Below are 27,349 nucleotides of genomic sequence, written 5' to 3' on the forward strand. Positions count from 1 at the left end.
ATTATTCTAGGAGGTGGGTCTAGAGGAGCTTGCTATGATTTATGTCATAGAGGGTTCTCTCTATATTTTCTTCTAAGAGTTTTTATAGTTTCTGGTCTTATATTTAGGTCTTTAATCTGTTTTGAGTTTATCTTTGTGTATGGTGTTAGGAAGTGTTCTAATTTCATTCTTTTACGTGTAGTTGGATACGTGTAAAGGTTCACGTATCCAGTTCTCCAACACCACTTTTTGAAGAGACTATCATTGCCCTACTGTATATTCTTGTCTCCTTTGTCAAAGATAAGGTGTCCATAGGTGCATGGCTTACCTCTGGGCTTTCTATCTTGTTCCATTGATCTATGTTTCTGTTTTTATTGGCAGGTAATGGTTTTAAAACCCAAATAGTCTTCTCTGATTTGGTGTGGCATTGTGGATTGCAAAGAGACTTTCACCTTCCACTTTCACTGAGGCTTATGTTGCTGAGGAGTCAGGCTAGCAGCCTAACAACCATCTCAGTGCACTTTCCCAGTACATCTTGGTATACTATTATCTACGGTCCTCCTGGCCACAGAGAGAAGCTTGTTTCATATAGGAACATTACTTTTATTTATTTATTATTGGGATATAGTTGCTTTACAATGCTGTGTCAGTTTTGGTTGTACAGCAAAGTGAATCAGCCATATATTCCCTCTTTTTTGGATTTCTTTCCCATTTAGGTCACCATAGAGCACTGAGTTCCCTGAGCTATGTAGTAGGTTCTCATTCATTGCTTGTTTTATACATAGTAATATATATATATATATGTTAATCACAGTCTCCAAATTCATCCCATTCACCATTTCCCCCACTTGGTGTCCATACATTTGTTCTCTACGTCTGTGTCTCTATTTCTCTTTTGCAAATAAGATCGTTTATACCATTTTCCAGATTTCACATACATGCATTAATATACAATATGTGTTTTTCTGACTTCACTCTGTATGACAGTCTCTTGGTCCAGCCACATCTTCAAATTATATAATTTTGTTCGTTTTTATGGCTGAGTAATAGTCCATTGTGTATATGTACCACATCTTCTTTATCCATTCTCTAGTAATGGGCATTTAGGTTGATTCTATGTCCTGGCTATTATATATAGTGCTGCAATGAACACTGAGGTGCATATATCCTTTTGAATCATGATTTTCTTTGCTCAGTGGTGGGATTGCTGGGTCATATGGAAGTTCTATTTTTAGTTTCTTAAGGTACCTCCATACTGTTTCCATAGTGACTGTAGCAGTTTACATTCCCACCATCAGTGCAAGAGGGTTCCTTTTTCTCCACACCCTCTCCAGCATTTATTGTTTATAGATTCTTTGATAAAAGCCATTCTGACTTGTGTGAGGTGATACTTCATTGTAGTTTTTATTTGCATTTCTCTAATAAATAGTGATGTTGAACATCTTTTCATGTGTTTGTTGGCCATCTATATGTTTTCTTTGGAGAAAATTGGGATTTTTTTTTTTTTTTGAGCTAAATGAGCTGTTCATATATTTTGGAGCTTAATTCCTTGTCAGTTGCTTCATTTGCGAACATTTCTTCCCATTCTGAGAGTTGTTTTTTGGCCTTGTTCCTGGTTTCTTTTGCTATGCAAAAGCTTTTAAGTTTAATTAGGTGCCATTTATTTACTTTCGTTTTTATTTTCATTACTGTAGGAGGTAGGTCAAAAGAGATCTTCCTGTGATGTATGTTAAAGAATGTTCTGCCTATGTTTTCATTCTAAGAGTTTTATAGTGTCTGGCCTTACATTTAGGTCTTTAATCCATTTTGAGTTTATTTTTGTGTATTGTATTATATAGTATTCTAATTTCATTCTTTTACATATAGCTGAACAATTTTCCCAGCACCACTTATTGAAAAGACTGGTTTTTTTCCATTGTATATTCCAGCCTCCTTTGTCGTAGATTAGATGACCTTAGGAGTATGTTTTTTTTCCTCTGGACTTTCTATCCTATTCCATTGATCTATATTTCTGTTTTTGTGCCAACATCATACTGTCTTAATCAATGTAGCTTTGTAGTACTGTCTGAAGTAAAGAGCCTTATTCCTCTAGCTCCATTTTTCTTTCTCAGGATTGCTTTGGCTATTCATGGTCTTCTGTGTTTCCATACAAATTGTAAAATTTTTTGTTTTAATTCTGTGAAAAATGCCATTGGAAATTTGATAGGGATTACATTGAACCTATAGATTGCTTTGGGTAGTACAGACACTTTCACAATATTGATTGTTTCAGTCCAAGAACATGGTTTCTCTCTCGATCTGTTTGTGTTGTCTTTGATTTCTTTTATCAGTATCTTACAGATTTCTGAGTACAGGTCTTTTGCCTCCTTAGGTAAATTTATTCCTAGGTATTTTATTCTTTTTGTTGTAATGATAAAAGAGGTTGTTTACTTAATTTCTCTTTCTTATCTTTCATTGAAGTATATAGGAATGCAAGAGATTTCTGTGCATTAATTTTGTATCCTACAATTTTACTAAATTCATTGATTAAATCTTGTAGTTTTCTAATGGTGTCTTTAGGGTTTTTCTATGCATAATATCATGTAATCTGCAAACAGTGACAGTTCTACTTCTTCTTTTCCAATTTGGATTCGTTTATTTCTTTATTTCTCTGATTGCCCTAGCTAGGACTTTCAAAACTGTGTTGAAGAATAGTGGCAGGAGTGGACAGCCTTGAAGTGTTCCTGATCTTAAAGGAAATGCTTTCAGTTTTTCACCATTGAGAATGTTAGCTGTGCGTTTGTCATATAAGGCCTTTATTATGTTAGTTTTTTTTTTTTTAATCACAATGGTTGTTGAATTTTGTCAAAAGCTTTTTATGCATCTATTGAGATGATCAAATGGTTTTTATTCTTCAGTTTATTAGTGTGTTCTAGCCTATTGATTGATTCACATATATTAAAGAATTCATACATGCCTGGGATAAATTCCACTTGATCATAGTGTATGATTCTTTTAGTATGTTGTTGGATTTGGATTCCTAGTATTTTGTTGAGGATTTTTACATCTATGGTCATCATATATATTGGCCTGTTATTTTCTTTTCTTTGTGAAATCTCTTGTCAAAGAGACAAAGACATCAGGGTGATGGTGACCTCATAGAATGTGCTTGGAAGTATTCCTCCCTTTGCAGTTTTTAAAAAGAGTTTGAGAAGGATAGGTGTCAGCTCTTCTCTAAATGTTTGCTAGAATTTGCCTGTGAAACCACCTGGTCCTGGACTTTTATTTGTTGGAAGATTTTGAATCACAGTTTCAATTTCATTACTTGTAAACAGTCTTTTCATATTTTCTGTTTCTTCCTGGTTCAGTCCTCAAAGGCTGTGTTTTTCTAAGAATTTGTCCATTTCTTCCAGGTTGTCCGTTTTGTTGGCATATAGTTGCTTGTAGTAGTCCCTTATGATCCTTTGTATTTCTGCAGTGTCAGTTGTGACTTCTTTTTCATTTCTAATTTTGACTTGAGTCCTCTCCTTACTTTTTGATGAGTCTGGCCAAAGGTTTATTGATTTTGTTTATCTTCTCAAAGAACCAGCATTTAGTTTCATTGATTTTTGCTCTTGTTTTCTTCATTTTTATTTCATTTATTTCTGCTCTGATCTTTATGATTTCTTTCCTTCTACTAACTTTGGGTTTTGTATGTTCTTTTTCTAGTTGATTTAGGTGTAAGGTTAGTTTATGTGAGATTTTCTTTGTTTCTTGAAGTAGGGTTGTATTGCTATAAACATCCCTCTTAGAACTTCTTTTGCTACATCCCATAGTTGTGGGGTCATCATACGTTCATTGTCTTTTGTTTCTAGGAATTTTTTTATTTCCTCTTTGATTTCTTCAGTGATCTCTTGGTTGTTTAGTAACATATCATTTAGCCTACATGTGTTTGTGTTTTTTACAGTTTTTTTCACTGCAATTGATTTCTGATCTCAGAGCAGTCAGAAAAGATGCTTGACATGATTTCAGTTTTCTTAAACTTACCAAGGCTGATTTGTGACCCAAGGTATGATCTATCCTGGAGAGTGTTCTGTGTGCACTTGAGAGGAAAGTGTATTTTGCTGCTTTCGTATGGAATGTCCTATAAATACCAACTATCTCTATCTGGTCTAATGTGTCATTTAAGGCTTGTGTTTCCTCATTAATTTTTGGTTTGAATGATCTATCCATTGGTGTAAGTGGATTGTTAAAATCCCTTACTATTATTTTATTGCTGTCAATGTCCACTTTTATGGCTGTCAGCATTTGCCTTGTATTAAGATGCTCCTTTGTTGAGTGCATAAATATATACATTTGTTATGTCTTCTTAGATTGATCCCTTGATCATTATGTAGTGTCCTTTCATATCTCATGTAATAGTCTTTATTTTAAAGTCTATTTTGTCTGATGTGAGTATTACTTCTACAGCTTTCTTTTGATTTTCATTTGCGTGGAATATCTTATTCTACCCACCTCACTTTGAGTCTGCATATGTCTCTGGATCTGAAGTGGGTCTTTTGTAGATAGTGTATGTGCTGTGCTGTGCTTAGTTGCTCATGCATGAAGTCGCTCAGTCATGTCCAACTCTTTGCAACCCCATGGCTCCTCCATCCATGGAATTTTCCAGGCAAGAGAATTGGAATGGGTTGCTATTTCCTTCTCCAGGGGATCTTCCCGACCCAGGGATCAAACTCAAGTCTCCCATATTGCAGGCAGATGCTTTACCATCTGAGCCACCAAGGAAGCTTAGTTGCTCAGTCCTGTCCAAATCTTTGTGACCCCATGGACTGTACCCACCAGGCTCTGCTGTCCATGCAATTCTCCAGGCAAGGATACTGGAGTGGTTGCCATGCCCTCTTCCAGGGTATCTTCCCAACCCAGGGATTGAACCCAGGTCTCCTGCATTGCAAGCAGATTCTTTACATTGCCACCAGGGAAGCCCAAGAATACTGGAGTGGGTAGCCTATCCCTTCTCTAGGGTATCTTCCCAACTCAAGAATTGAACTACAGACTTCGGCATTGCAGGCAGATTCTTTACCAGCTGAGCTACCAGGGAAGCCCCAAACAGCATATATACAGGTCTTATTTTTGTGTCTATTCAGTCTGGGTCTTTTGGCTAGAGCATTTAGTCCATTTACATTAATTATCTATATGTCTGTTCCTATTACCATTTTCTTAACTGTTTTGGGTTTTTCTTGTAGGTCTTTTTCTTCTGTTTTGTTTCCTGCCTAGAGAAGTTTCTTTTGCATTTGTTGTAAAGCTGGTTTGGTGATGCTGAATTCTCTTAGCTTGCTTGTCTGTAAAGCTTTCGATTTCTGTATTCAACCTGAATGAGACCTTTGCTGGGTAGACCTTTGTTAGGTTTTTCCCTTCCATTGGCCTGCAAAAATCTGAAGAAAAATCAGCTGATAACCTTACGGGGATTCCCTTGTGTGTTATTTGTTGCTTTTCCCTTGATGATTTTTAATATTTTTCTTTGTATTTAATTTTTGTTAGTTTAATTAATACATGTTTTCATGTGTTGGGTTTATCATGTGTGGGACTCTGTGCTTCCTGGATGTGGGTAGCTCTTTCCTTTCCCATGGTAGGGAAGTTTTCAACTATAATCCTTCAAATATCTTCCTAGACTCTTTCTCTTCTTTTTCTGGGCCCCTATAATTCAAATATTGTCCCAGAGGTCTCAGAGACTGTCCTCATTTCTTTTCATTGTTTTTTTTTTTATTCTGCTCTGAACGTATTACATTTTGTTTGCTCAGTCCAGGGGCTAGTCAACTGAAAAAATAAGACTCTACACATACTGTCCTCAGGAGACATATGTGGGTTCAGTTGCTGGGTTGGGAAGATCCCCTGGAGAAGGGCCTGGCAACCCACTCCAGTATTCTTGCCTGGAGAATCCCAGGGACAGAAGAGCCTGGGGGGCTGCAGTCCATAGGGTCACACAGAGTCAGACACGACTGAGGTGACTTAGCACACGTGCATACACACTGTCACACTGTTTTCCTTTGTCCCCAGGGTTAGAGACGGAAAGGGAAGAAATGGGTATTTCAGCAAAATTAATGGAAGATTAATGCTGTTGTGTGTAACAACAAAGACCTAATTCTTCATTGATTATTCTTTTATTTTTATCTTGCTTATTTATTACTTTTTTATTTTATTTTTCATACAGTTTTAAAGGTTGCACTCAATTTATATTACTACAAAATATTGGCTATATTCCGCATGTTGTACAGTACATCATTGAGCCTGTCTTACACCTGACAGTTTTTACATCCCACTCCCCTATATTGCCCCTCCACCCCTCTCCTGGTGACTGCTAGTAACCCCTTGTTTGTTGATTATTCTTGACTATGTTATTGACACATCAGAAACCTAAATTACTTCACTCCAAATTACCATTCACAAATTTTCAGACAGAAACTCACAGATCAGCGGCATTCTCCAGCTCCCCCTGTGATTTCAAAACTAATGGTCTAGACTCTGGCAGCCCTATCCAATAGAAATAAAATGTAAGCTGCAAACATGAGCCATATGTGGGACTTAAAATTTTTTAATAGCCACATCAAAAAGAAGTGAAAAGAAACAAATGAAATGAATTCAATACTATGTTTTCCTTCATCCAGTATATCCAAAATGTAAACATGTAATTGGTGTGAAAATCAATGAACCATTTTACTTGTTTTTTGTATACCAAGTCACATAAATCTACTGTGTGCATTAGCACAGATTACCTTGCACTAGTCTCTTTCCAGAGGCTCAGGGTCTTCACATGACTGTGTGTTAACACAGTTCTAGAGAGTCTGGAAGCCTTTCTGGATGGAGATCAAATTTGAAAGAGTTATGAGCAACTACTGGTAGTTTTGCCAAGTAGGAAAAGTTCAGTGAGAAAGCATTCCAGGCAGAAAAAACAGATTGTCTCGTAGTCCAGATTTGTGAAATGAGACTGAGATCAGAGAACTGAGCAGCCTGTCATTCCAGAATACCCCACATTCTAACATAAAGAGATGTTTCATTCTGGAAGTCATTATGTCTCCTACTTAAAAAGAAGGTGGTGGGGATCAGATAAAAACATGAAACTCTTCAGAGCTGTCATTTCATTTAGTTTATGTTTTCCAATTTCTCCATCTTCTCTAGCAAGCCTTTATCAAATATAGTAGAAAAGCTCTTGTATACATAATATAAATAATATGTATAATATATATATTTTAGAAACCTTACAAATTTTTGCCTAACTAAAAAAATTACATTTTGATTCTACTTGTTTGACTTAGTATGAACAGAATGCTAGATTTCTAACTTTAAAAAATACATATGCAGCAAGCAACAAAGGTTTACTGTATAGCACAGGGCTTACTGTATAGTACTGTAGTCAATATCTTGTAATAACCTATAATAGAAAATAATTTCAAAAATAGTGTATGTATAACTAATCACAAAGAATTCTACTTTTTGAAATTAAAAAAAAAGTCACAACAAAACAAATTAATAATTAGATTTAATTTACTTGCTGCCTTTACAAGAACAATGTATGGGAATCATCAGTTAATTCAGTAGAGGCTCCAGAATGGGCTAAGAACTATAAAAAGAAAAAAACCCAAACATGAAACTCACTGCTGATCAATGATTCAGTGTCAGAGAGTTTGTAAGATTGTTGAGAGCAGGCCCCTGAGGACAAGCACTGGTGTTTTGGAAAGGGACAGAGAACAGGGCTAAAAGTTAGCTATATTGGTTCAGAGAGACCAGTGAGTCCCAGAGTGGATGATTCCAGCCTGTAGGGCCGGTGTGGGCACAGGGTGTCCATTGTGCACGCTCTGAGCAGCAGAAGGTATAATAATGCAAGGCGGAAAGCCCTGAGGCAAACTTGCTTTTTTCAGAGCATAGTGCAACAAGTTGTCGAGGCTACCCCTGGGGATGTGATCCCAGAAAGTCAGCTACCCCCCACCCCCCGCCATGAACCAAAGGCAAGGCTGTGGTCTTAGCCTTGGCATTTGGCTTTCATCAGACTTCAAGGGGAACTTTTTGTTGTGCAATAAACATTGAAAAGAAGATTTTGTCCTACTTGTAAAATAGGTTCTTGTGGGAAACATGGGCAAATCCAGATGACTCATTCTCGTGTGTGTGTGTGTATGTGAGTGTATGTGTGTGTGTGTTAGTAAAATAAAACAGTAGATCAACTTTAAAGTCAACCACTTAGCATTTTTAGCTATACAAGCACAGATTCCCTCCACCCAACTTACCTCCCAAGATAAGCAATCCCAATATCATGCTATCTAAATCAAGCAAGTGTCCACCAGTTCCTCTCCCTATGTCCTTTGCCATTTTTTCCCCGGGCATTTCACTGTCATTTCAAGCTAAATATGTTCCCTCACACACACAATCTTTCTGCCTTTTTTTCCCCCTAAATAATCTTTTTCAACCTAGGTTCAAACCTACATCAAGTGTCCATTCCTATTCTACTTTTAGTAGAAGTATTTTAAATTGTTTCTTTTCTTGGTCCCTAACTGTATGAACTTACCTCGTTTCAGTTCAGTTCAATCACGCAGTCATGTCCGACTCTTTGTAACCCCATGAATCGCGGCACGCCAGGCCTCCCTGTCCATCACCAACTCCTGGAGTTCACTCAAACTCATGTCCATCGAGTCAGTGATGCCATCCAGCCATCTCATCCTCTGTCATCCCCTTCTCCTCCTGCCCCCAATCCCTCCCAGCATCAGAGTCTTTTCCATTGAGTCAACTCATCGCATGAGGTGGCCAAAGTACTGGAGTTTCAGCTTCAGCATCAGTCCTTCCAAAGAACCCCCCCAGCTGATCTCTAGAATAGACTGGTTGGATCTCCTTGCAGTCCAAGGGACTCTCAAGAGTCTTTTCCAACACCACAGTTCAAAAGCATCAATTCTTCGGCGCTCAGCCTTCTTCACAGTCCAACTCTCATTTATCTTAAAATAATTTTTAAAATTCTAGAATTCAACTTCTATACCTTCCTTAATACAGAATCCATACATGTGTGAAGCATGTTTTCTGAGTTCTGGTTTCTTTTGCCTTGGGTGATACTCTCTTGGCAATCCACTCCATGCGTTTAGACATCTGTAAGGTGATCTCTCAGATCATCTCCTAGTGTAAAATTCTGACTTCCTTAGGAGATGCCGAGAGCTAGAAGAACAAAGAGTTTTGAACTTGAAGGCCTTAGGGTCAGGTGTTCTTTATGTCATATCAGTGAGTGATTGACAAGCTATTTTATCTCTCTAAGCCTCTGTTTCGCCATCTATAAAATGGGCTTAACAATACAAGCAACCTCCATTTGTAGTCCTGCCTCTATTGGGAAGTACCTATTTCAAACCACAGCTTCCTCTGACCAGAGTTCTATATGGAGTTGGCCAATGCTTATTTCTTTGTCTCCGGAAAAATCATGAAAGAGAATATACTCCCCACACACACCCAACAAAGGACATTATATTCTAGGATAAATGCACATCTGAAGATGATTGAAGAAAATAAAAATTGACCTAGTTCAGTTCAGCCGCTCAGTCGTGTCCAACTCTTTGTGACCCGATGAATCACAGCATGCCAGGCCTCCCTGTCCATCACCAACTCCTGGAGTTTACCCAAACTCATGTCCATCACAGTGATGACATCCAGCCATCTCATGCTCTGTCATCCCCTTCTCCTCCTGCCCCCAATCCCTCGCAGCATCAGAGTCTTTTCCAATGAGTCAACTCTTCACATGAGGTGGCCAAAGTATTGAAGTTTCAGCCTCAGCATCAGTCCTTCCAATGAACACCCAGGACTGATGTCCTTTAGAATGGACTGGTTGGATCTCCTTGCAGTCCAAGGGACTCTCAAGAGTCTTCTCCAACATCACAGTTCAAAAGCATCAATTCTTCAACTCTCAGCTTTCTTCACAGGCTAACTCTCACATCCATACATGACCACTGGAAAAACTGTAGCCTTGTCTAGGCAGACCTTTGTTGGCAAAGCAATGTCTCTGCTTTTCAATATGCTATTTAGGTTGGTCATAACTTTTCTTCCAAGGAGTAAGCGTCTTTTAATTTCATGGCTGCAATCACCATCTGCAGTGATTTTGGAGCCCCCCAAAAATAAAATCTGACACTGTTTCCACTGTTTCCCCATCTATTTCCCATGAAGTGATGGGACCAGATGTCATGATCTTCGTTTTCTGAATGTTGAGCTTTAAGCCAACTTTTTCACTCTCCTCTTTCACTTTCATCAAGAGGCTTTTTAGTTCCTCTTCACTTTCTGCCATAAGGGTGGTGTCATCTGCATATCTGAGGTTATTGATATTTCTCCCGGCAATCTTGATTCCAGGTTGTGCTTCTTCCAGCCCAGCATTTCTCATGGTGTACTCTGCATAGAAGTTAAATAAGCAGGCTGACAATATACAGCCTTGACGAACTCCTTTTCCTATTTGGAACCAGTCTGTTGTTCCATGCCCAGTTCTAACTGTTGCTTCCTGACCTGCATGTAGGTTTCCCAAGAGGCAGGTCAGGTGGTCTGGTATTCCTATTTCTTTTGGAATTTTCTACAGTTTATTGTGATCCACACAGTCAAAGGCTTTGGCATAGTCAATAAAGCAGAAATAAATGTTTTTCTGGAACTCTCTTGCTTTTTCCATGATCCAGCGGATGTTGGCAATTTGATCTCTGGTTCCTCTGCCTTTTCTAAAACCAGCTTGAACATCTGGAAGTTCACGGTTCACGTATTGCTGAAGCCTGGCTTGGAGAATTTTGAGCTTTACTTTACTAGTGTGTGAGATGAGTGCAGTTGTGTGGTAGTTTGAGCGTTCTTTGGCATTGCCTTTCTTTGGGATTGGAATGAAAACTGACCTTTTCCAGTCCTGTGGCCACTGCTGAGTTTTCTAAATTTTCTGGCATATTAAGTGCAGTATTTTCACAGCATCATCTTTCAGGATTTGAAATAGCTCAACTGGAATTCCATCACCTCCACTAGCTTTGTTCGTAGTGATGCTTTCTAATGCCCACTTGACTTCACATTTCAGGAGGTTGTAACTACTGACTTAGCTGATGGATTAGAATGAAATTCTAGAGAACTGAAAACTGATCTTTTCCAGTCCTGTGGCTTCTGCTGAGTTTTTTAAATTTGCTGGCATATTGAGTGTGGCACTTTCATAGCATCATCTTTTAGGATTTGAAATAGCTCAACTGGAATTCTAACACCTCCATGAGTATTGTTTGTAGTGATGTTTCCTAAGATCCACTTGGCTTCACATTCCAGGATGTCTGGCTCTATGTGAGTGATCACACCATCATGGTTATCTGGGTCATAAAGATCTTTTTTGTATAGTTCTTCATTGTATTATTGCCACCTCTTTTTAATATCTTCTGCTTCTATTAGGTCCATACCGTTTCTCTCCTTTTCTGTGCCCATCTTTGTATGAAATATCCCCTTGGTATTTTAATTTTCTTGAAGAGATCTCTAGTCTTTCCCATTCTATTCTTTTCCTCTATTTCTTTCCATTGATCACTGAGGAAGGCTTTCTTATCTCTCCTTGCTATTCTTTGGAACTCTGCATTCGGATGGGTATTTCTCCTTTGCCTTTACATTCTCTTCTTTTCTCTTGTAAGAAATATTGTATTTCTTACAAATATTGGAAAGGCCTCCTCAGACAGCCATTTTGCCTTTTTACATTTCTTTTTCTTGGGAATAGTCTGGATCACTGCCTCCTGTACAGTGTCACAAACCTCCATCCATAGTTCTTCAGGCACTCTATCAAATCTAATCCCTTGAATCTATTTGTCACTTCCACTGTATAATTGTAAGGGAATTGATTTAGGTCATACCTGAATGGTCTAGTAGTTTCCCCTACTTTCTTCAATTTAAGTCTGAATTTGGCAATAAGGAGTTCATGATCTGAGCCACAGTCAGCTCCCGGTATTGTTTTTGCTGCCTGTATAGTGCTTCTCCATCTTTGGCTGCAAAGAATATAATCACTCTGATTTTAGTATTAACCATCTAGTGATGTCCATGTGTAGTTATCTCTTGTGTTGTTGGAAGAGGCTGTTTGCTATGACCCGTGAGTTCTCTTGGCAAAACTCTGTTAGCCTTTGCCCTGCTTCATTTTGTACTCCAAAGCCAAATTTGCCTGTAACTCCAGGTAGCTCTTAACGTCCTACTTTTGTATTCTAGTCCCCTGTGATGAAAAGGACATCTGTTTTGGGTGTTAGTACTAGAAGGTCTTGTAGGTCTTCATAGAACTGGAAAAAGTCAGTTTTCATTCCAATACCAAAAAAGGGTAATGCCAAAGAAGGTTCAAACTACTGCACAATTGTACTCATCTCACACACTAGCAAAGAAATGCTCAAAATTCTCCAAGCCAGGCTTCAACAGTATGTGAACCATGAAATTCCAGATGTTCAAGCTGCATTTTAAAAAGGCAGAGGAACCAGAGATCAAATTGCCAATATCTGCTGGATCATGGAAAAAGCAAGAGAGTTCCAGAAAAACATCTACTTCTGTTTTATTGATTACACCAAAGCCTTTGACTGTGTAGATAACAACAAACTGTGGAAAATTCTTCAAGAGATGGGAATACCAAACCACCTTACCTGCCTCCTGAGAAATCTGTATGCAGGTCAAGAAGCAACAGTTAGAACTGGACATGGAAAAACAGACTGGTTCCAAATCAGGAAAGGAGTACATCAAGGCTGTATATTATCATCCTGCTTATTTAACTTATATGAAGAGTACATCATGCGAAATGCCAGGCTGGATGAAGCGAAAGCTGCAATCAAGATTGCCGGGAGAAATATCAATAACTTGAGATACGTGGATGACACCACCTTTATGGCAGAAAGTGAAGAGGAATAGAGAGTCTCTTGATGAAAGTGAAAGAAGAGAGTGAAAAAGCTGGCTTAAAAGCTCAACATTAAAAAAACTTAAGATCATGGCATCTAGTCCCATCACTCCATGGCAAATAGATAGGGAAACAATGGAAACAAAGACTTTATTTTCTTGGGCTCCAAAATCACTGCAGATGGTAACTGCAGCCATGAAATTAAAAGACTCTTGCTCCTTGAAAGAAAAACTATGACCAATCTAGATAGCATATTAAAACACAGAAACATTACTTTGCCAACAAAGGTCCGTCTTGTCAAAGCTATGGTTTTTCCAGTAGTCATGTATGGATGTGAGAGTTGGACTATAAAGAAAGCTGAACACCAAACAATTGCTGCTTTTGAACTGTGGTGTTGGAGAAGACTCTTGAGAGTCCCTTGGACTGCAAGGAGATCCAACCTGTCAATCCTAAAAGTAATCAGTCCTGAATAATTAATTATTGGAAGGACTGATGCTGAAGCTGAAATCCAATTCTTTAGCCACCTGGTGCAAAGAACTAACTCACTGGACAAGAAACTGTTGCTGGAAAAGATTGAAGGCAGGAGGAGAAGGGAACAACAGAGGACGAGATAGTTGGATGGCATCACCGACTCAATGGACATGAGTTTGAGCAAGCTCTGGGAGTTGGTGATGGACAGGGAAGCCTGGTGTGCTGCAGTCCATGGGGTCGCAAAGAGTTGGACACGACTGAGCAACTGAACTGAACTGAACTAGAGAACTGACAGGCCAACAATCATAATATTGATAGCCAATGCCTAGTTTTATTTTCACTACTAGTTACAGTAGTTACAGCCTCTTCACCAACCAACCAAAGTGCTTAGCAGAACTGATTCCAAATAAGCTCTGCCTTTTAACTCTTCCTTCACCTCTGCTCATACTGCTGATGGTCATTTGATGAGGGAGGGAGCCAAAGTGTGAGGAGGGAGGAAATAGTCACCAAATTCACTGTGAGAAAATTAGTTCAGTTCAGTTCAGTTCAGTTCAGTCACTCAGTCATGTCCAACTCTTTGCGACCCCATGAATTGCAGCACGCCAGGCCTCCCTGTCCATCACCAACTCCCAGAGTTCACCCAAACTCATGTCCATCGAGTTGGTGATGCCATCCAGCCATCTCATCCTCTGTCATCCCCTTCTCGAACTGCCCCCAATCCCTGCCAGCATCAGAGTCTTTTCCAATGAGTCAACTCTTCGCATGAGGTGGCCAAAGTACTGGAGTTTCAGCTTTAGCATCAGTCCTTCCAGTGAACACCCAGGTCTGGTCTCCTTTAGAATAGACTAGTTGGATCTCCTTGCAGTCCAAGGGACTCTCAAGAGTCTTCTCCAACACCACACTTCAAAAGCATCAATTCTTCAGCTCTCAGCTTTCTTCACAGGCCAACTCTCACATCCATACATGACCACTGGAAAAACCATAGCCTTGACTAGACGGACCTTTGTTGGCAAAGTAATGTCTCTGCTTTTCAATATGCTATCTAGGTTGGTCATAACTTTTCTTCCAAGGAGTAAGCGTCTTTTAATTTCATGGCTGCAATCACCATCTGCAGTGATTTTGGAGCCCCCCAAAAATAAAATCTGACACTGTTTCCACTGTTTCCATCTATTTCCCATGAAGTGATGGGACCAGATGCCATGATCTTCGTTTTCTGAATGTTGAGCTTTAAGCCAACTTTTTCACTCTCCTCTTTCACTTTCATCAAGAGGCTTTTTAGTTCCTCTTCACTTACTGCCATAAGGGTCATGTCATCTGCATATCTGAGGTTATTGATATTTCTCCCGGCAATCTTGATTCCAGCTTGTGCTTCTACCAGCCCAGCGTTTCTCACGGTGTACTCTGCATAGAAGTTAAATAAGCAGGGTGACAATATACAGCCTTAACATACTCCTTTTCCTATTTGGAACCAGTCTGTTGTTCCATGTCCAGTTCTAACTGTTGCTTCCCGACCTGCATATAGGTTTCTCAAGAGGCAGGTCAGGTGGTCTGGTATTCCCATTTCTTTCAGAATTTTCCACAGTTTCTTGCGATCCACACAGTCAAAGGCTTTGGCATAGTCAATAAAGCAGAAATAGATGTTTTTCTGGAACTCTCTTGCTTTTTTGATGATCCAGCAGATGTTGGCAATTTGATCTCTGGTTCCTCTGCCTTTTCTAAAACAAGCTTGAACATCTGGAACTTCACGGTTCACATATTGCTGAAGCCTGGCTTGGAGAATTTTGAGCTTTACTTTACTAATGTGTGAGATGAGTGCAATTGTGCAGTAGTTTGAGCGTTCTTTGGTATTGCCTTTCTTTGGGATTGGAATGAAAACTGACTTTTTCCAGTCCTGTGGCCACTGCTGAGTTTTCCAAATTTGCTGGCATATTGAGTGCATCACTTTTACAGCGTCATCTTTCAGGATTTGAAGTAGCTCAACTGAAATTCCATCACCTCCTCTAGCTTTGTTCGTAGTGATGCTTTCTAAGGCCCACTTGACTTCACATTCCAGGATGTCTGGCTCTAGGTGAGTGATCACTCCATCGTGATTATCTGGGTCATGAAGATCTTTTTTGTACAGTTCTGTGTATTCTTGCCACCTCTTCTTAATATCTTCTGCTTCTGTTAGGTCCATACCATTTCTGTCCTTTATCAAGCCCATCTTTGCATGAAATGTTCCCTTGGTATCCCTAATTTTATTGAAGAGATCTCTAGTCTTTCCCATTCTGTTGTTTTCCTCTATTTTTTTGCATCGATCACTGAGGAAGGCTCTCTTATCTCTTCTTGCTATTCTTTGGAACTCTGCATTCAGATGCTTATATCTTTCCTTTTCTCCTTTGTTTTTCACTTTTCTTCTTTTCCCAGCTATTTGTAAGCCCTCCCCAGACAGCCCTTTTTCTTTTTTGCATTTCTTTTCCATGGGGATGGTCTTGATCCCTGTCTCCTGTACAATGTCACAAACCTCTGTCCATTGTTCATCAGGCACTCTATCTATCAGATCTAGGCCCTTAAATCTATTTCTCACTTCCACTGTATAATCATAAGGGATTTGATTTAGGTCATACCTGAATGGTCTAGTGGTTTTCCCTACTTTTTTCAATTTAAGTCTGAATTTGGCAATAAGGAGTGCATGATCTGAGCCACAGTCAGCTCCCGGTCTTGTTTTTGCTGACTGTATAGAGCTTCTCCATCTTTGGCTGCAAAGAATATAATAAATCTGATTTCGGTGTTGACCATCTGGTGATGTCCATGTGTAGAGTCTTCTCTTGTGTTGTTGGAAGAGGATGTTTGCTATGACCAGTGCGTTCTCTTGGCAAAACTCTATTGGTCTTTGCCTTGCTTCATTCTGTATTCCAAGGCCAAATTTGCCTGTTACTCCAGGTGTTTCTTGACTTCCTACTTTTTCATTCCAGTCCCCTATAATGAAAAGGACATCTTTTGGGGGTGTTAGTTCCAAAAGGTCTTGTAGGTCTTCATAGAACCATTCAACTTCAGCTTCTTCAGTGTTACTGGTTGGGGCATAGACTTGAATTACTGGTGATATTGAATGGTTTGCCTTGGAAACGAACAGAGACCATCCTGTCGTTTTTGAGATTGCATCCAAGTACAGCATTTCAGACTCTTTTGTTGACCATGATGGCTACTCCATTTCTTCTAAGGGATTCCTGCCCACAGTAGTAGATATAATGGTCATCTGAGTTAAATTCACCCATTCCAGTCCATTTTAGTTCACTGATTCCTAGAATGTCAACGTTCACTCTTGCCATCTCCTGTTTGACCACTTCCAATTTCCCTTGATTCATGGACCTAACATCCCAGGTTCCTATGCAATATTTCTCTTTACAGCATCGGACCTTGCTTCTATCACCAGTCACATCCACAGCTAGGTATTGTTTTTGCTTTGGCTCCATCCCTTCATTCTTTATGGAGTTATTTCTCCACTGATCTCCTGTAGCATATTGGGCACCTACCGGCCTGGGGAGTTCCTCTTTCAGTATCCTATCATTTTGCCTTTCCATACTGTTCATGGGGTTCTCAAGGCAAGAATACTGAAGTGGTTTGCCATTCCCTTCTCCAGTGGACCACATTCTGTCAGACCTCTCCACCATGACCCATCCATCTTGGGTGGCCCCACAGGGCATGGGTTAGGTTCATTGAGTTAGACAAGGCTGTGGTCCATGTGATTAGATTGACTAGTTTTCTGTGATTATGGTTTCAGTGTGTCTGCCCTCTGATGCCCTCTCACAACGCCTACCGTCTTACTTGGGTTTCTCTTACCTTGGATATGAGGTATCTCTTCCTGTGTTACTTGGGTTTCTCTTACCTTGGACATGGGATATCTCTTTACAGCTGCTCCAGCAAAGCACAAGCACTGCTCCTTACCTTGGACGAGGGATATCTCCTCACCACCAGCCCTCCTGACCTTGAATGTGGAGTAGCTCCTCTCAGCCCTCCTCAGCCCTCTCAGCCCTCCCACGCAGCCACCACTCACTGGACATGGGGTTGCTCCTCTCGGTGGCTGCCCCTGACGTGTGGTAGCCCCTCTCGGCGGCCGCCCCTGACGTGGGGTAGCTCCTCTCAGCCTATTTTTCCTTCTTTATAGAAGGACCTCCACTGTCCATTCACTTTGATTCCATACTTCAATTTTCGTATTTCCTCCTGTTCAGTTAAAGCTGCATGAATATTCAAAATCTATCCCTGGCTGACATTCCATGCAAAATGCCTTGGGTAGTTTTGAGAGCATTTCATTTTCAGCTCTTAGAAAAGGCAGGACTGCTCATGTTCGTCTAGGAATATATTCAATAGGCAATCCCAGCTCTACCATTTACTGGCAGTTTGATCTTGGGCATTTCATCTTTTGGGGCCCTAATTTCCTCAGGTATAAAATACAGATGATATGAGTAGCTGCCTCGTGAGTTTGTTGTGAGGATTAGATGGATATACATAAAAAATTTAAGACACAGGAAGTGCTCCATGAGTATTAGCTTTGGCTGGTATTGTCATCATTATCATTAGCTGCATGCTAATGTTGATGCTAAAACAGCATTGACTCTGTCATTTAATTATTTCTTTTAGCCATTGTTTATTGCCTGTCTCCCCCTGCCCAAAATAGAAACTTAGTTGTATTCACTGATGTGGGCCCAGCACCTGGAACTTGGAATGGCACATAGTAGGTGCTCAAAATACTTACTGAATGAATGAATAGACAGATGAACACATAAGTAGCTCAGGAGACTTGACTGCCCTCTTGCTTTTGCACCAGCTGTGCTTCTCCCCGGAGTGGGCCCCAGTACCAGTTCATCATTTAATGCCACACACGACAGCATGAAATGAGAGGAGACTGGGACCCCTGGCCTCAGGTTCCTGAGACCCACTTCCTTATTGCTTGTCAGAAAATACACTAGGAAAACTTAGATGGATGCAATTTAGATTTTATATATAGCCATACTGCTCAGAACCAAGCATATTATATGTAAATCCAAATTTTGATTATCTAATCCACAATGGGGGATGAAAAACCATAAAATAGCCATTTTAACATATGGTATATAATATTTCTTGAGATTAATATTTTATGGTTCTTAGTTGAATTCAAAGCCTAAGAGCCAAAGAGACTTTTAGTGGCTATCACCTCAGATAGATATATATATATATATATCTTTTACTTAGCTTTATTCTTTTCAATTTTAAAACACTGGGAAACCTTCCCAAAGTGCATTTTCCAAAGGAAAATCTCCACCAAGAGCTCAAATTGGTGCTAATCTAGTTAAGAAATACAACTCTTGGCAATCGTAGAATGAAGTCCTCTTGTTTAGCTTCTATTGCTGGATATAACTGTTCCCATGAGTAAGTCTTTATTTCAGCCCTGTACTTCACTGAATTGTTCCCTGAGTACTGAGTACTGAACTGTCTGTAAGAAGATACAGATGCCATTTGTGCTCACATCTGCATGGAAGGGCAAGATCTAGCATAAGCTCTGGCATTAACAGTTGGTGTTAAAGTAGTTTGATTGTATGAGCAATCATGGGGGCTTTCTTTGAATGTATACCATTAGCATTCCTGGAATCCAGATAATCCTGGAGATAAAGTTATTTCAGGGACCTGAGATCTACTGCATTAGCAAATCCTTTTGCTTAACTTGAGAGCAAAGCTCAAGCATTGGAAGGAGGGTGTGTGTACTTGCCCAGCCTCATCTTGGCCTCCTAGCCCTTTACTCGTATCCTGTTGCTGTCAGTAGTACCCATAACTCTTGAAACACTAGGAACTATCTAGATGCTGTTTAGAGATTGAGAGCCATTGGTGGCAATTCTTTGGTGTATATATGAACTACTTGCTCTTTGCTTAATGTTTCACTTCTCTTGTCATTTGAGAGATTTCCACATGACATATGGGGGAGGAAAACAGAAAAATTGAGTATGTTAGAGTTTTATTTTTTTAATAATGACATTATACATTTTAAAATTTTTAACAATTTTCACTTGGAACCACACTTCAAAGACTTTAATAGCTACCCACTATTTTTCTCTAGGACATCTAGAATTGTTGTAAAAAAAAAATATGATCAAAATGGTTAAGACAGACTTTTCTTTCATTGTTGCTGGAAAGTGTTAGCTCATTCCCAAGGTTTAAAAGCATTAGTTATTAGTTATGAATATAATTTTACAATGATCTTTTAGTATGCTTATCTCTGTTCACAATTAGTAGGAAACACTTGAGTTCTACTTCCAATACCTCCATCCTGGATTCTCAGAAAGCTACAGGTAAATATGCTTGGAGATATTTTCCTCTCATGGAAGGCATATACTTCTCTAGCTGCAAGTTGTTCTTGGCTAAAGACTCAGAGAAGATAAAATAACCTTGAGCAAGATATTCTTTGTTGGAAAACTTTGCGAATTGTGTGATTGTGTTCCACTCTCAAAACTGGGGCTTTGGTAGCCTTGACAGGGACAAAGATACGTCAGAGGTCAATTTGCAAAAACCTACGCACCATGGAGAGATTGGGGCAACCCAAGAAATTGATAGGTGAAACAGAGAGATTTGGGACATACTCAGGGTTCCAACTTATTGAATAAATGTAACCTCTGGGGAGCAGGTCAGTGGTAAAGAATCCACCGCCAATGCAGGAGACGCAGGTTTGATCCTTGGGTTGGGAAGGTCCCCTGGAGGAGAAAATAGCAACCCACTCCACTATTCTTGCTTGGAGAATTCTGTGGGCAAAGGAGCCGGAGCCTGGCAGGTGACAGTCCTTAGGGCTGCAAAGAGTCAAACATGACTGAGCATACATGCACACAAGGGAGCAGGCATAGAATATGATTATAATGGAGGAAATGGACAAATTAATTGACTCTCCTAACACCACATGTCTGAAGAGTGTGTCAACAAAAAGAGGATGCTCAGTATAGGGTTGTTATTTTGGCACATTTACCTAGTACTGTCAAAGGGGTGGCGCTAGTAGAAACTGAATCTGATAGACAAGAAAGTTCCAGTCACCAGAGATGGGGATTTGGCTATAGAGCAGGACCTGGCCTAGATGAAATGGCCCATAAGGTATTCCTTTGTTCTGATCAGCTCTTCTGCCCATGAGTGAACATTCTGGTTAGTAATCTGGCTCCTGATGTCTTGGTAATGTGAAAGGGCCTGACCTGGAAAGATTCACTGTGAGAGAGTAAACTGGCATACCTGATCATGCACCAGCCTTTTGGAAATCCCTCAGTGTGAGTTTCCCTCAGTGGATGCAAACAGTTCTGTAAGACCTACCCAAGCACACATGCAGACTTGTAATGCTGAAGGTCATGGAGCAGCCAGCCTCTCAGGGATCCCTCACAGCTCGTCACACCAGGAATGGCCCAGTCTAATCAGGCCTAATCAAATTACCAGGAGGGGAGACACTCTTGATAAAGCCTGGTCCGAGAGAAGTCTGACTGCAGTCCCTGGTTCTGATAGTTAGATGATGTTAGGAACCCTCGGAAGAATAGGACAGAGACCTACTGAGTGGATCTGCTATATAAACACGTGATTTGTCACCAAGGAATTGGGTCAGAGATTCCATCATGACTCACTTCATGGTGGGACATCAGCTTAGGTTGTTAAATGCCTGTTTTTTTCTGCTCAAGAGTCAGACTGATTCTTGAATCTAAAAAATGGGTAGAACTACAAGAATGGATTAAGGATTTATCAAGTCTATTATATTTTTGTTTCTAGGAACTGGGAAGGGAAAAAAACTTATGCACAAGAGGCTTATTAGCTCATTTAGAAACATTTAGGGATAGAACTGGCCTCAGGCACAGACTGACACTTGGGCTCAAATGATGTCACCAGATTTCTCTTGTCTCAGATCCATGTTGCCTCATATCTCATACAGATTCTCTGCTACTGAGGTCACAAAATGATAGCTACTCTTGATCCATTCCCAGCACTTCGAATACATCAGAAGAGAGAAAGAATCTCTTTCACAGGGCCCTTGAATAGCTCCTCCATTATAGTTGGGTAACTTGTCCATCCCTGAACTTACCACTTGGAAATATGATTCTCTGGTTGGTCAGTGCCTGAGTCATTTGACCACCCGTGAAACTAAGGGTATAATTGCCTTCATTAGAGAAGTACCTGGGAGGTGTCTGAGGAAGTCCTGTCTGCTAAGGAGTATGTAACAGCTCACCTGCCCAATCAGCTAGCCCTGAAGATGGACGTCACTGGGAGGCCATTGCTGGCCTTGGTGACCCAAGCGAGAGGATGGGGGCCAGCAGGCCCTTTCCACCCCTTCACCTTCCTTCCTCCCACCACATTGCGTTCCCCATCACAACGATCACTATAGTTTTGCATTTTCTTCATTAGTTATTCAACTTCACAAATGTTGATTGAACACCTATCACAAACCTAGAATTGTACGAGGTATTAGAAGGGGATAATCGATGGGTAGAAAGAAGCACTTTCCACATGAACAGTTAGAGAAAAACTACTTTTTTATTTCTAATATAATAATGTAAAGTCGAACACATTGTGCACTTATGCAACTTTTGCTTTAGACTTAGCCTAAGGAGTGGGGTTGATTGTCAGAATAATTAATGGTAAGGAAGGCACACTATTCATTTGCAAGAAAACAATTTGTATTTTCCAAATATTATTCCCTGATTAGGTAATTGAGTGCTGATAGCACTATTTTATATGTAAGGACATCAATATTCTATTACAAAGTACATAAAAAAGAGAATTATTTCAGGATCCAGAATACCTTTAGTTTTTAGCCTTACATTCAGTTTAGTCTTATGTTCATTCATCTTTTTTCTTTTTAATTTCATTAGCTGAAACTTTAGATTTTAAGATGCAGTCAGGTAGCAACTTATTCAACATTCCTTGGATTTTTCTCAAGTATAAATCTGAGTTATTCCTCTCATCATTGATTTCTGATTATCCTAAGGATCAATTCCAAACTCCTTAGCATGGTGCCAGACCTTTCATAATCATACCCCTGTTTACCTTTCCAGTCCCCTCTTTCATCTTCTATCCCAGTTTTCCCAGCTGTACCCCATATCATCCATTCTGAACTATTTACAGTTCCCCAGATGCACAGGAGAAGGCAATGGCACCCCACTCCAGTACTCTTGCCTGGCAAACTTCCATGGAGCTTGGAAGGCTGCAGTCCATGGGGTCGCTGAGGGTCGGACACGACTGAACGACTTTACTTTCACTTTTCATTTTCATGCATTGGAGAAGGAAATGGCAACCCACTCCAGTGTTCTTGCCTGGAGAATCCCAGGGACGCGGGAGCCTGGTGGGCTGCCGTCTATGGGGTCGCACAGAGTCGGACACGACTGAAGCGACTTAGCAGCAGCAGCAGATGCACAAGTTCTCCCATCTCTCTGCCTTCTCACATGCTTTTCCTTTGGTCTACTCTTTTCTTTTTTCTACTTTTTTCTACTCTTTTGTCTTGCTATTCCCCAGGCATCTGTTACTCATCCAGCAGGTCTCAGTGAAGATATCACCTTCTCCAGGAAGTCTTCCTTGACAATCTCTTGAGACTGGGCTAAGCTCCTTTTTTGCTTCCTTATCTCCCTCCACTTTCCTTACCATGACCTTCATTAGCCTAAGCTATTAAGTGCCTATTTGCCTCTAAGTCTCTCTAACTAGAACAAGAGTTGCATGAATTCCCAAATACAAGGAAGATAAAGTGGGCCCTGTATTTTCACAGCTGTTCTCTGGGAGCTTAGTTCAATAAATATTTTTTGAATGAATGAATAAATGAATGAAGAACAAGCCACTTATTATTTGTTGATTTCTTGTATTTCCTCAGAATTACAACCGCCCCCCTGTGATGGCATTAGCCATCCCCATTGCAGTGAAATTCCTCCACAGAGGCAACAAGGAACTGTGCAGGAATATGTCCAACTACCTGTCCCTGGCTGCAATTACCAAGGCGGACCTCCTGGCTGATCACACCGAGGTTATAGTAAAGAGCATACTCCAAGGTATGGTGTAAAGGCTGAGCCTGGGGGTGTGTTTTAGGAGTCGTTTTAAAGTATTTTCATAAAACAGCTATGGTTTGTGGAAAGTGAGACTTAAGTATTGAGAGGTACATTGCATTCTCTGCTTTGCTGCTAGGTGTCTGGAGGTAAGGTTACTTGAATTGGGTGAGTCTGGGTCTCTTCACCAGGCAGGTGAATTCTTTAAACTCCTTAGATGAGTTGTATGCCATTCCATTCTCCAGGGGATCTTCCTGACCCAGGGATTGAACCTGGGTCTCCTGCGTTGCAGGCAGATTCTTTACCAGCTGAGCCACCAGGGAGGCCCTTCTTTGTGCTTCTTTCCAACTCTATGGGTGTCATTTGGAGATGGTGTTTTCTGTGCCTCTGGTCATCTTGTCCGACTACCAACTGTGCAGAACCTGTCTGTACTGAGTGGACTGTGTTCCACTGCTCTCAGTGGCAGATGGAAAAGCTCATCATCTGAAGTTTTCCAAAAGTATGAAATGCCAAATGAAATACACCAGAGAATGTGTAAAGACTTCTTAAATGTGAACATGATTTGGAACTGATTTGTAATTGTATTAAATACTATCATGGAGCATCAGATCAGGACATCTCGTTAATGCTTTCATATTTGAATGAAAGAGATCAAGCTAGTCCAGTCAGAATATTCTCTTCTCTTGTGGTTTTTCCTTTGGTTTTAGATCTCTCAGAAACTTCTTTCTTTTGTGTGGTTTGGGATCAAAGAACAATATTTGGTATTATTTGATATGGACTCAAATATCCCCAGCCTCAAATGTCTGAAGTCCTTGCGTATCTTGGCCCAGCTTTGATTGCCACATGCCCCACATGCTCAAGTGGAGCATCAACTTTTTGGAAAGTGCTCTCACAGCAAGTATTTCTGAAAGTCCCCAGTAGTCTCTTCTTGGTACAGCAGAGTGTGGTGATGTCCATGTGTACCACCCTGAGCCCACCAAACTCTGTGGCTATTACCATGAAGATCCCAGGAATGGACATGACCCCATTCTTCACTGCCTGGGATGGAAACCTCTGTCTCTTTGTGCTGCTACTACCCCTGAAATTTCAGAAGCCACTAGTCCTCAGTCCACTGTGGTAGCATGGGCCAGGATGCAGGATGGGAAGAACACCTGTCTTTCTCCTTGGTGTTACGTTTTGGTGGAGAGCCAGAGAAAGGTTGCTTGGCTCCCAGCGTCAAAGTATGACACTGAGTTTTCAGTAAAATATGTTGTTCCATTTTATCTAAAATTCTTTCTCTCTCCCCTAGGCTCAACTATTCGCCCAAGAGTCAGGCTCAGTTCAGTTCAGTCGCTCAGTCGTGTCCGACTCTTTGCGACCCCATGAATCGCAGCACACCAGGCCTCTCTGTCCATCACCAACTCCTGGAGTTTACCCAACTCATGTCCATCGAGTTGGTGATGCCATCCAGCCATCATATCCTCTCTCATCCCCTTCTCCTCCTGCCCCCAATGCCTCCAGGTATCAGAGTCTTTTTCAATGAGTCAACTCTTCACATGAGGTGGCCAAAGTATTGAAGTTTCAGCCTCAGCATCAGTCCTTCCAATGAACACCCAGGACTGGTCTCCTTTAGAATGGACTGGTTGGATTCTCCTTGAGAATCCAAGGGATTCTCAAGAGTCTTCTCTAAAACCACAGTTCAAAAGCATCAATTCTTCGGCGCTCAGCTTTCTTCACAGTCCAACTCTCACATCCATACATGACCACTGGAAAAACCATAGCCTTGACTAGACGGACCTTTGTTGGCAAAGTAATGTCTCTGCTTTTCAATAGGCTATCTAGGTTGGTCATGACTTTCCTTCCAAGGAGTAAGCGTCTTTTAATTTCATGGCTGCAGTCACCATCTGCAGTGATTTTGGAGCCCCCAAAAATAAAGTCTGATACTGTTTCCACTGTTTCCCCATCTATTTCCCATGAAGTGATGGGACCAGATGCCATGATCTTCGTTTTCTGAATGTTGAGCTTTAAGCCAACTTTTTCACTCTCCTCTTTCACTTTCATCAAAAAGCTTTTTAGTTCCTCTTCACTTTCTGCCATAAGGGTGGTGTCATCTGCATATCTGAGACTATTGAGCTATCTCCTGGCATTCTTAATTCCAGCTTGTGCTTCTTCCAGCCCAGCGTTTCTCATGATGTACTCTGCATAGAAGTTAAATAAGCAGGCTGACAATATACAGCCTTGATGAACTCCTTTTCCTATTTGGAACCAGTCTGTTGTTCCATGTCCAGTTCTAACTGTTGCTTCCTGACCTGCATATAGGTTTCTCAAGAGGCAGGTCAGGTGGTCTGGTATTCCCATCTCTTTCAGAATTTTCCACAGTTTATTGTGATCCACACAGTCAAAGGCTTTGGCATAGTCAGTAAAGCAGAAATAGATGTTTTTCTGGAACTCTCTTGCTTTTTCCATGATCCAGCAGATGTTAGCAATTTGATCTCTGGTTCCTCTACCTTTTCTAAAACCAGCTTGAACATCGGGAAGTTCATGGTTCATGTATTGCTGAAGCCTGGCTTGGAGAATTTTGATCATTACTTTACTAGCATGTGAGATGAGTGCAATTGTGTGGTGGTTTGAGCATTCTCTGGCATTGCCTTTCTTTGGGATTGGAATAACTGACCTTTTCCAGTCCTGTGGCCACTGCTGAGTTTTCCAAATTTGCTGGCATGTTGAGTGCAGCACTTTCACAGCATCTTTCAGGATTTGAAATAGCTCAACTGGAATTCCATCACCTCCACTAGCTTTGTTCGTAGTGATGCTTTCTAAGGCCCACTTGACTTCACATTCCAGGATGTCTGGCTCTAGGTGAGTGATCACAGCATTGTGCTTATCTGGGTCACGAAGATCTTTTTTGTACAGTCAGGGTAGTAACACATTAATCCTCCAGTTCTCAAAATACCTATGGCCTACCATGGACTAATGTACCAGACATTCCCAAGAAGAATTCTTAGTATCCACCCCTAGCCCCAGACATCTGACCAGCCAGCCTAGTGGTCTGCCAGATGCGTCTGCCTAAACCCCAGCCGTGACAGTGGAAATTTATCACTCTACCTGTACTCCCTTCTGAAGACTTATTGATATCACTAGTACATATTATTCACTTCTCATTTTCTTCAGCTACAAGAATGAATTGCTAATTTCTCTTTATATATGATCTTAAATTTGCTAGAAGTCCAGGAAGGCAATTATGCTTTTTTTATCACCTTGGCTACATATTTGGTACAGATTTTATAGGAATTACAAACACTTATACATGCCACACATTTTAAAATCATGGTAGTTAGACTTGCAAGTAACTGATTTATGATGGAAAAACATTAAATTGTCTCTCTGTAGCAGCCAAGAACTTAGCTCATGTATTTGTTTTTTTAATTTTTTTGAAATGCACTTTCAATGACAAAGAAATCTTTTGAAACACAAAATACACTTTCTGAGTTCACTGCAAGTATTTGAAATAAACAAATGATTTAGTTGATTTGATCCGGCACTATGCAAACCATCATAAAATAAATGATAATTTAACCTATGAAAGGTTGGAACTGAATATTTCAGGGTTAGTTTTTTAGGACTGATGTGTCTGTAAGATACTGCAGTCACTCACACAAACCTATCAGACTTTGAGTTGCGAAACAGAAGGGATCTTGGTGTCTTTGAATAGTAAGTTTCCTGCTTTGCAAATCTGTGTATGTATACCCTGCTAAACATTGACATTTCTTAGTTTTCTCCCCTTTAGATCTTCCTCCTTGATTTATATTATCCTAATCCTTATTCTCCCATTTTTATACTTATGCAGAAAATGCTAAAGTGTTAGTTGTTTGATTTGATCTGAGTTTTTATAAGACTGGAATTATAAAATTCAGTTACCCGGGAAGTGCCTGAATTCCTACCAATTGTCATCCATTCAGTGATAACAATAATAATTGTAATAGCAGTAATAACTACAGTGGCTAGAATTTATTTCATGCTCCCTTTATGCCAAATGCTGAACTAAGCATTTTATACCAATTAAGTCATTTAATTCCCACAAGAATTCTTTAACCAA

General features: G+C 40.3%; 1 protein-coding gene across 6 annotated transcripts in view; it reads left to right on the forward strand.

The window, feature by feature from the left end:
- VEPH1 (ventricular zone expressed PH domain containing 1) overlaps positions 1-27,349 on the forward strand; it is a 288,546-nt gene that overhangs the window by 53,190 nt on the left and 208,007 nt on the right. For all 6 annotated transcript variants that reach the window (XM_070374201.1, XM_070374230.1, XM_070374213.1 and 3 more), the window contains exon 4: positions 23,106-23,280. In XM_070374201.1, coding sequence (XP_070230302.1) covers positions 23,106-23,280 — 175 coding nt within the window. The remainder of the gene's footprint in view (positions 1-23,105; positions 23,281-27,349) is intronic.

This window comes from Bos mutus, chromosome 1 (genome assembly GCF_027580195.1).
Source record: "Bos mutus isolate GX-2022 chromosome 1, NWIPB_WYAK_1.1, whole genome shotgun sequence".
NCBI lineage: Eukaryota > Metazoa > Chordata > Mammalia > Artiodactyla > Bovidae > Bos > Bos mutus.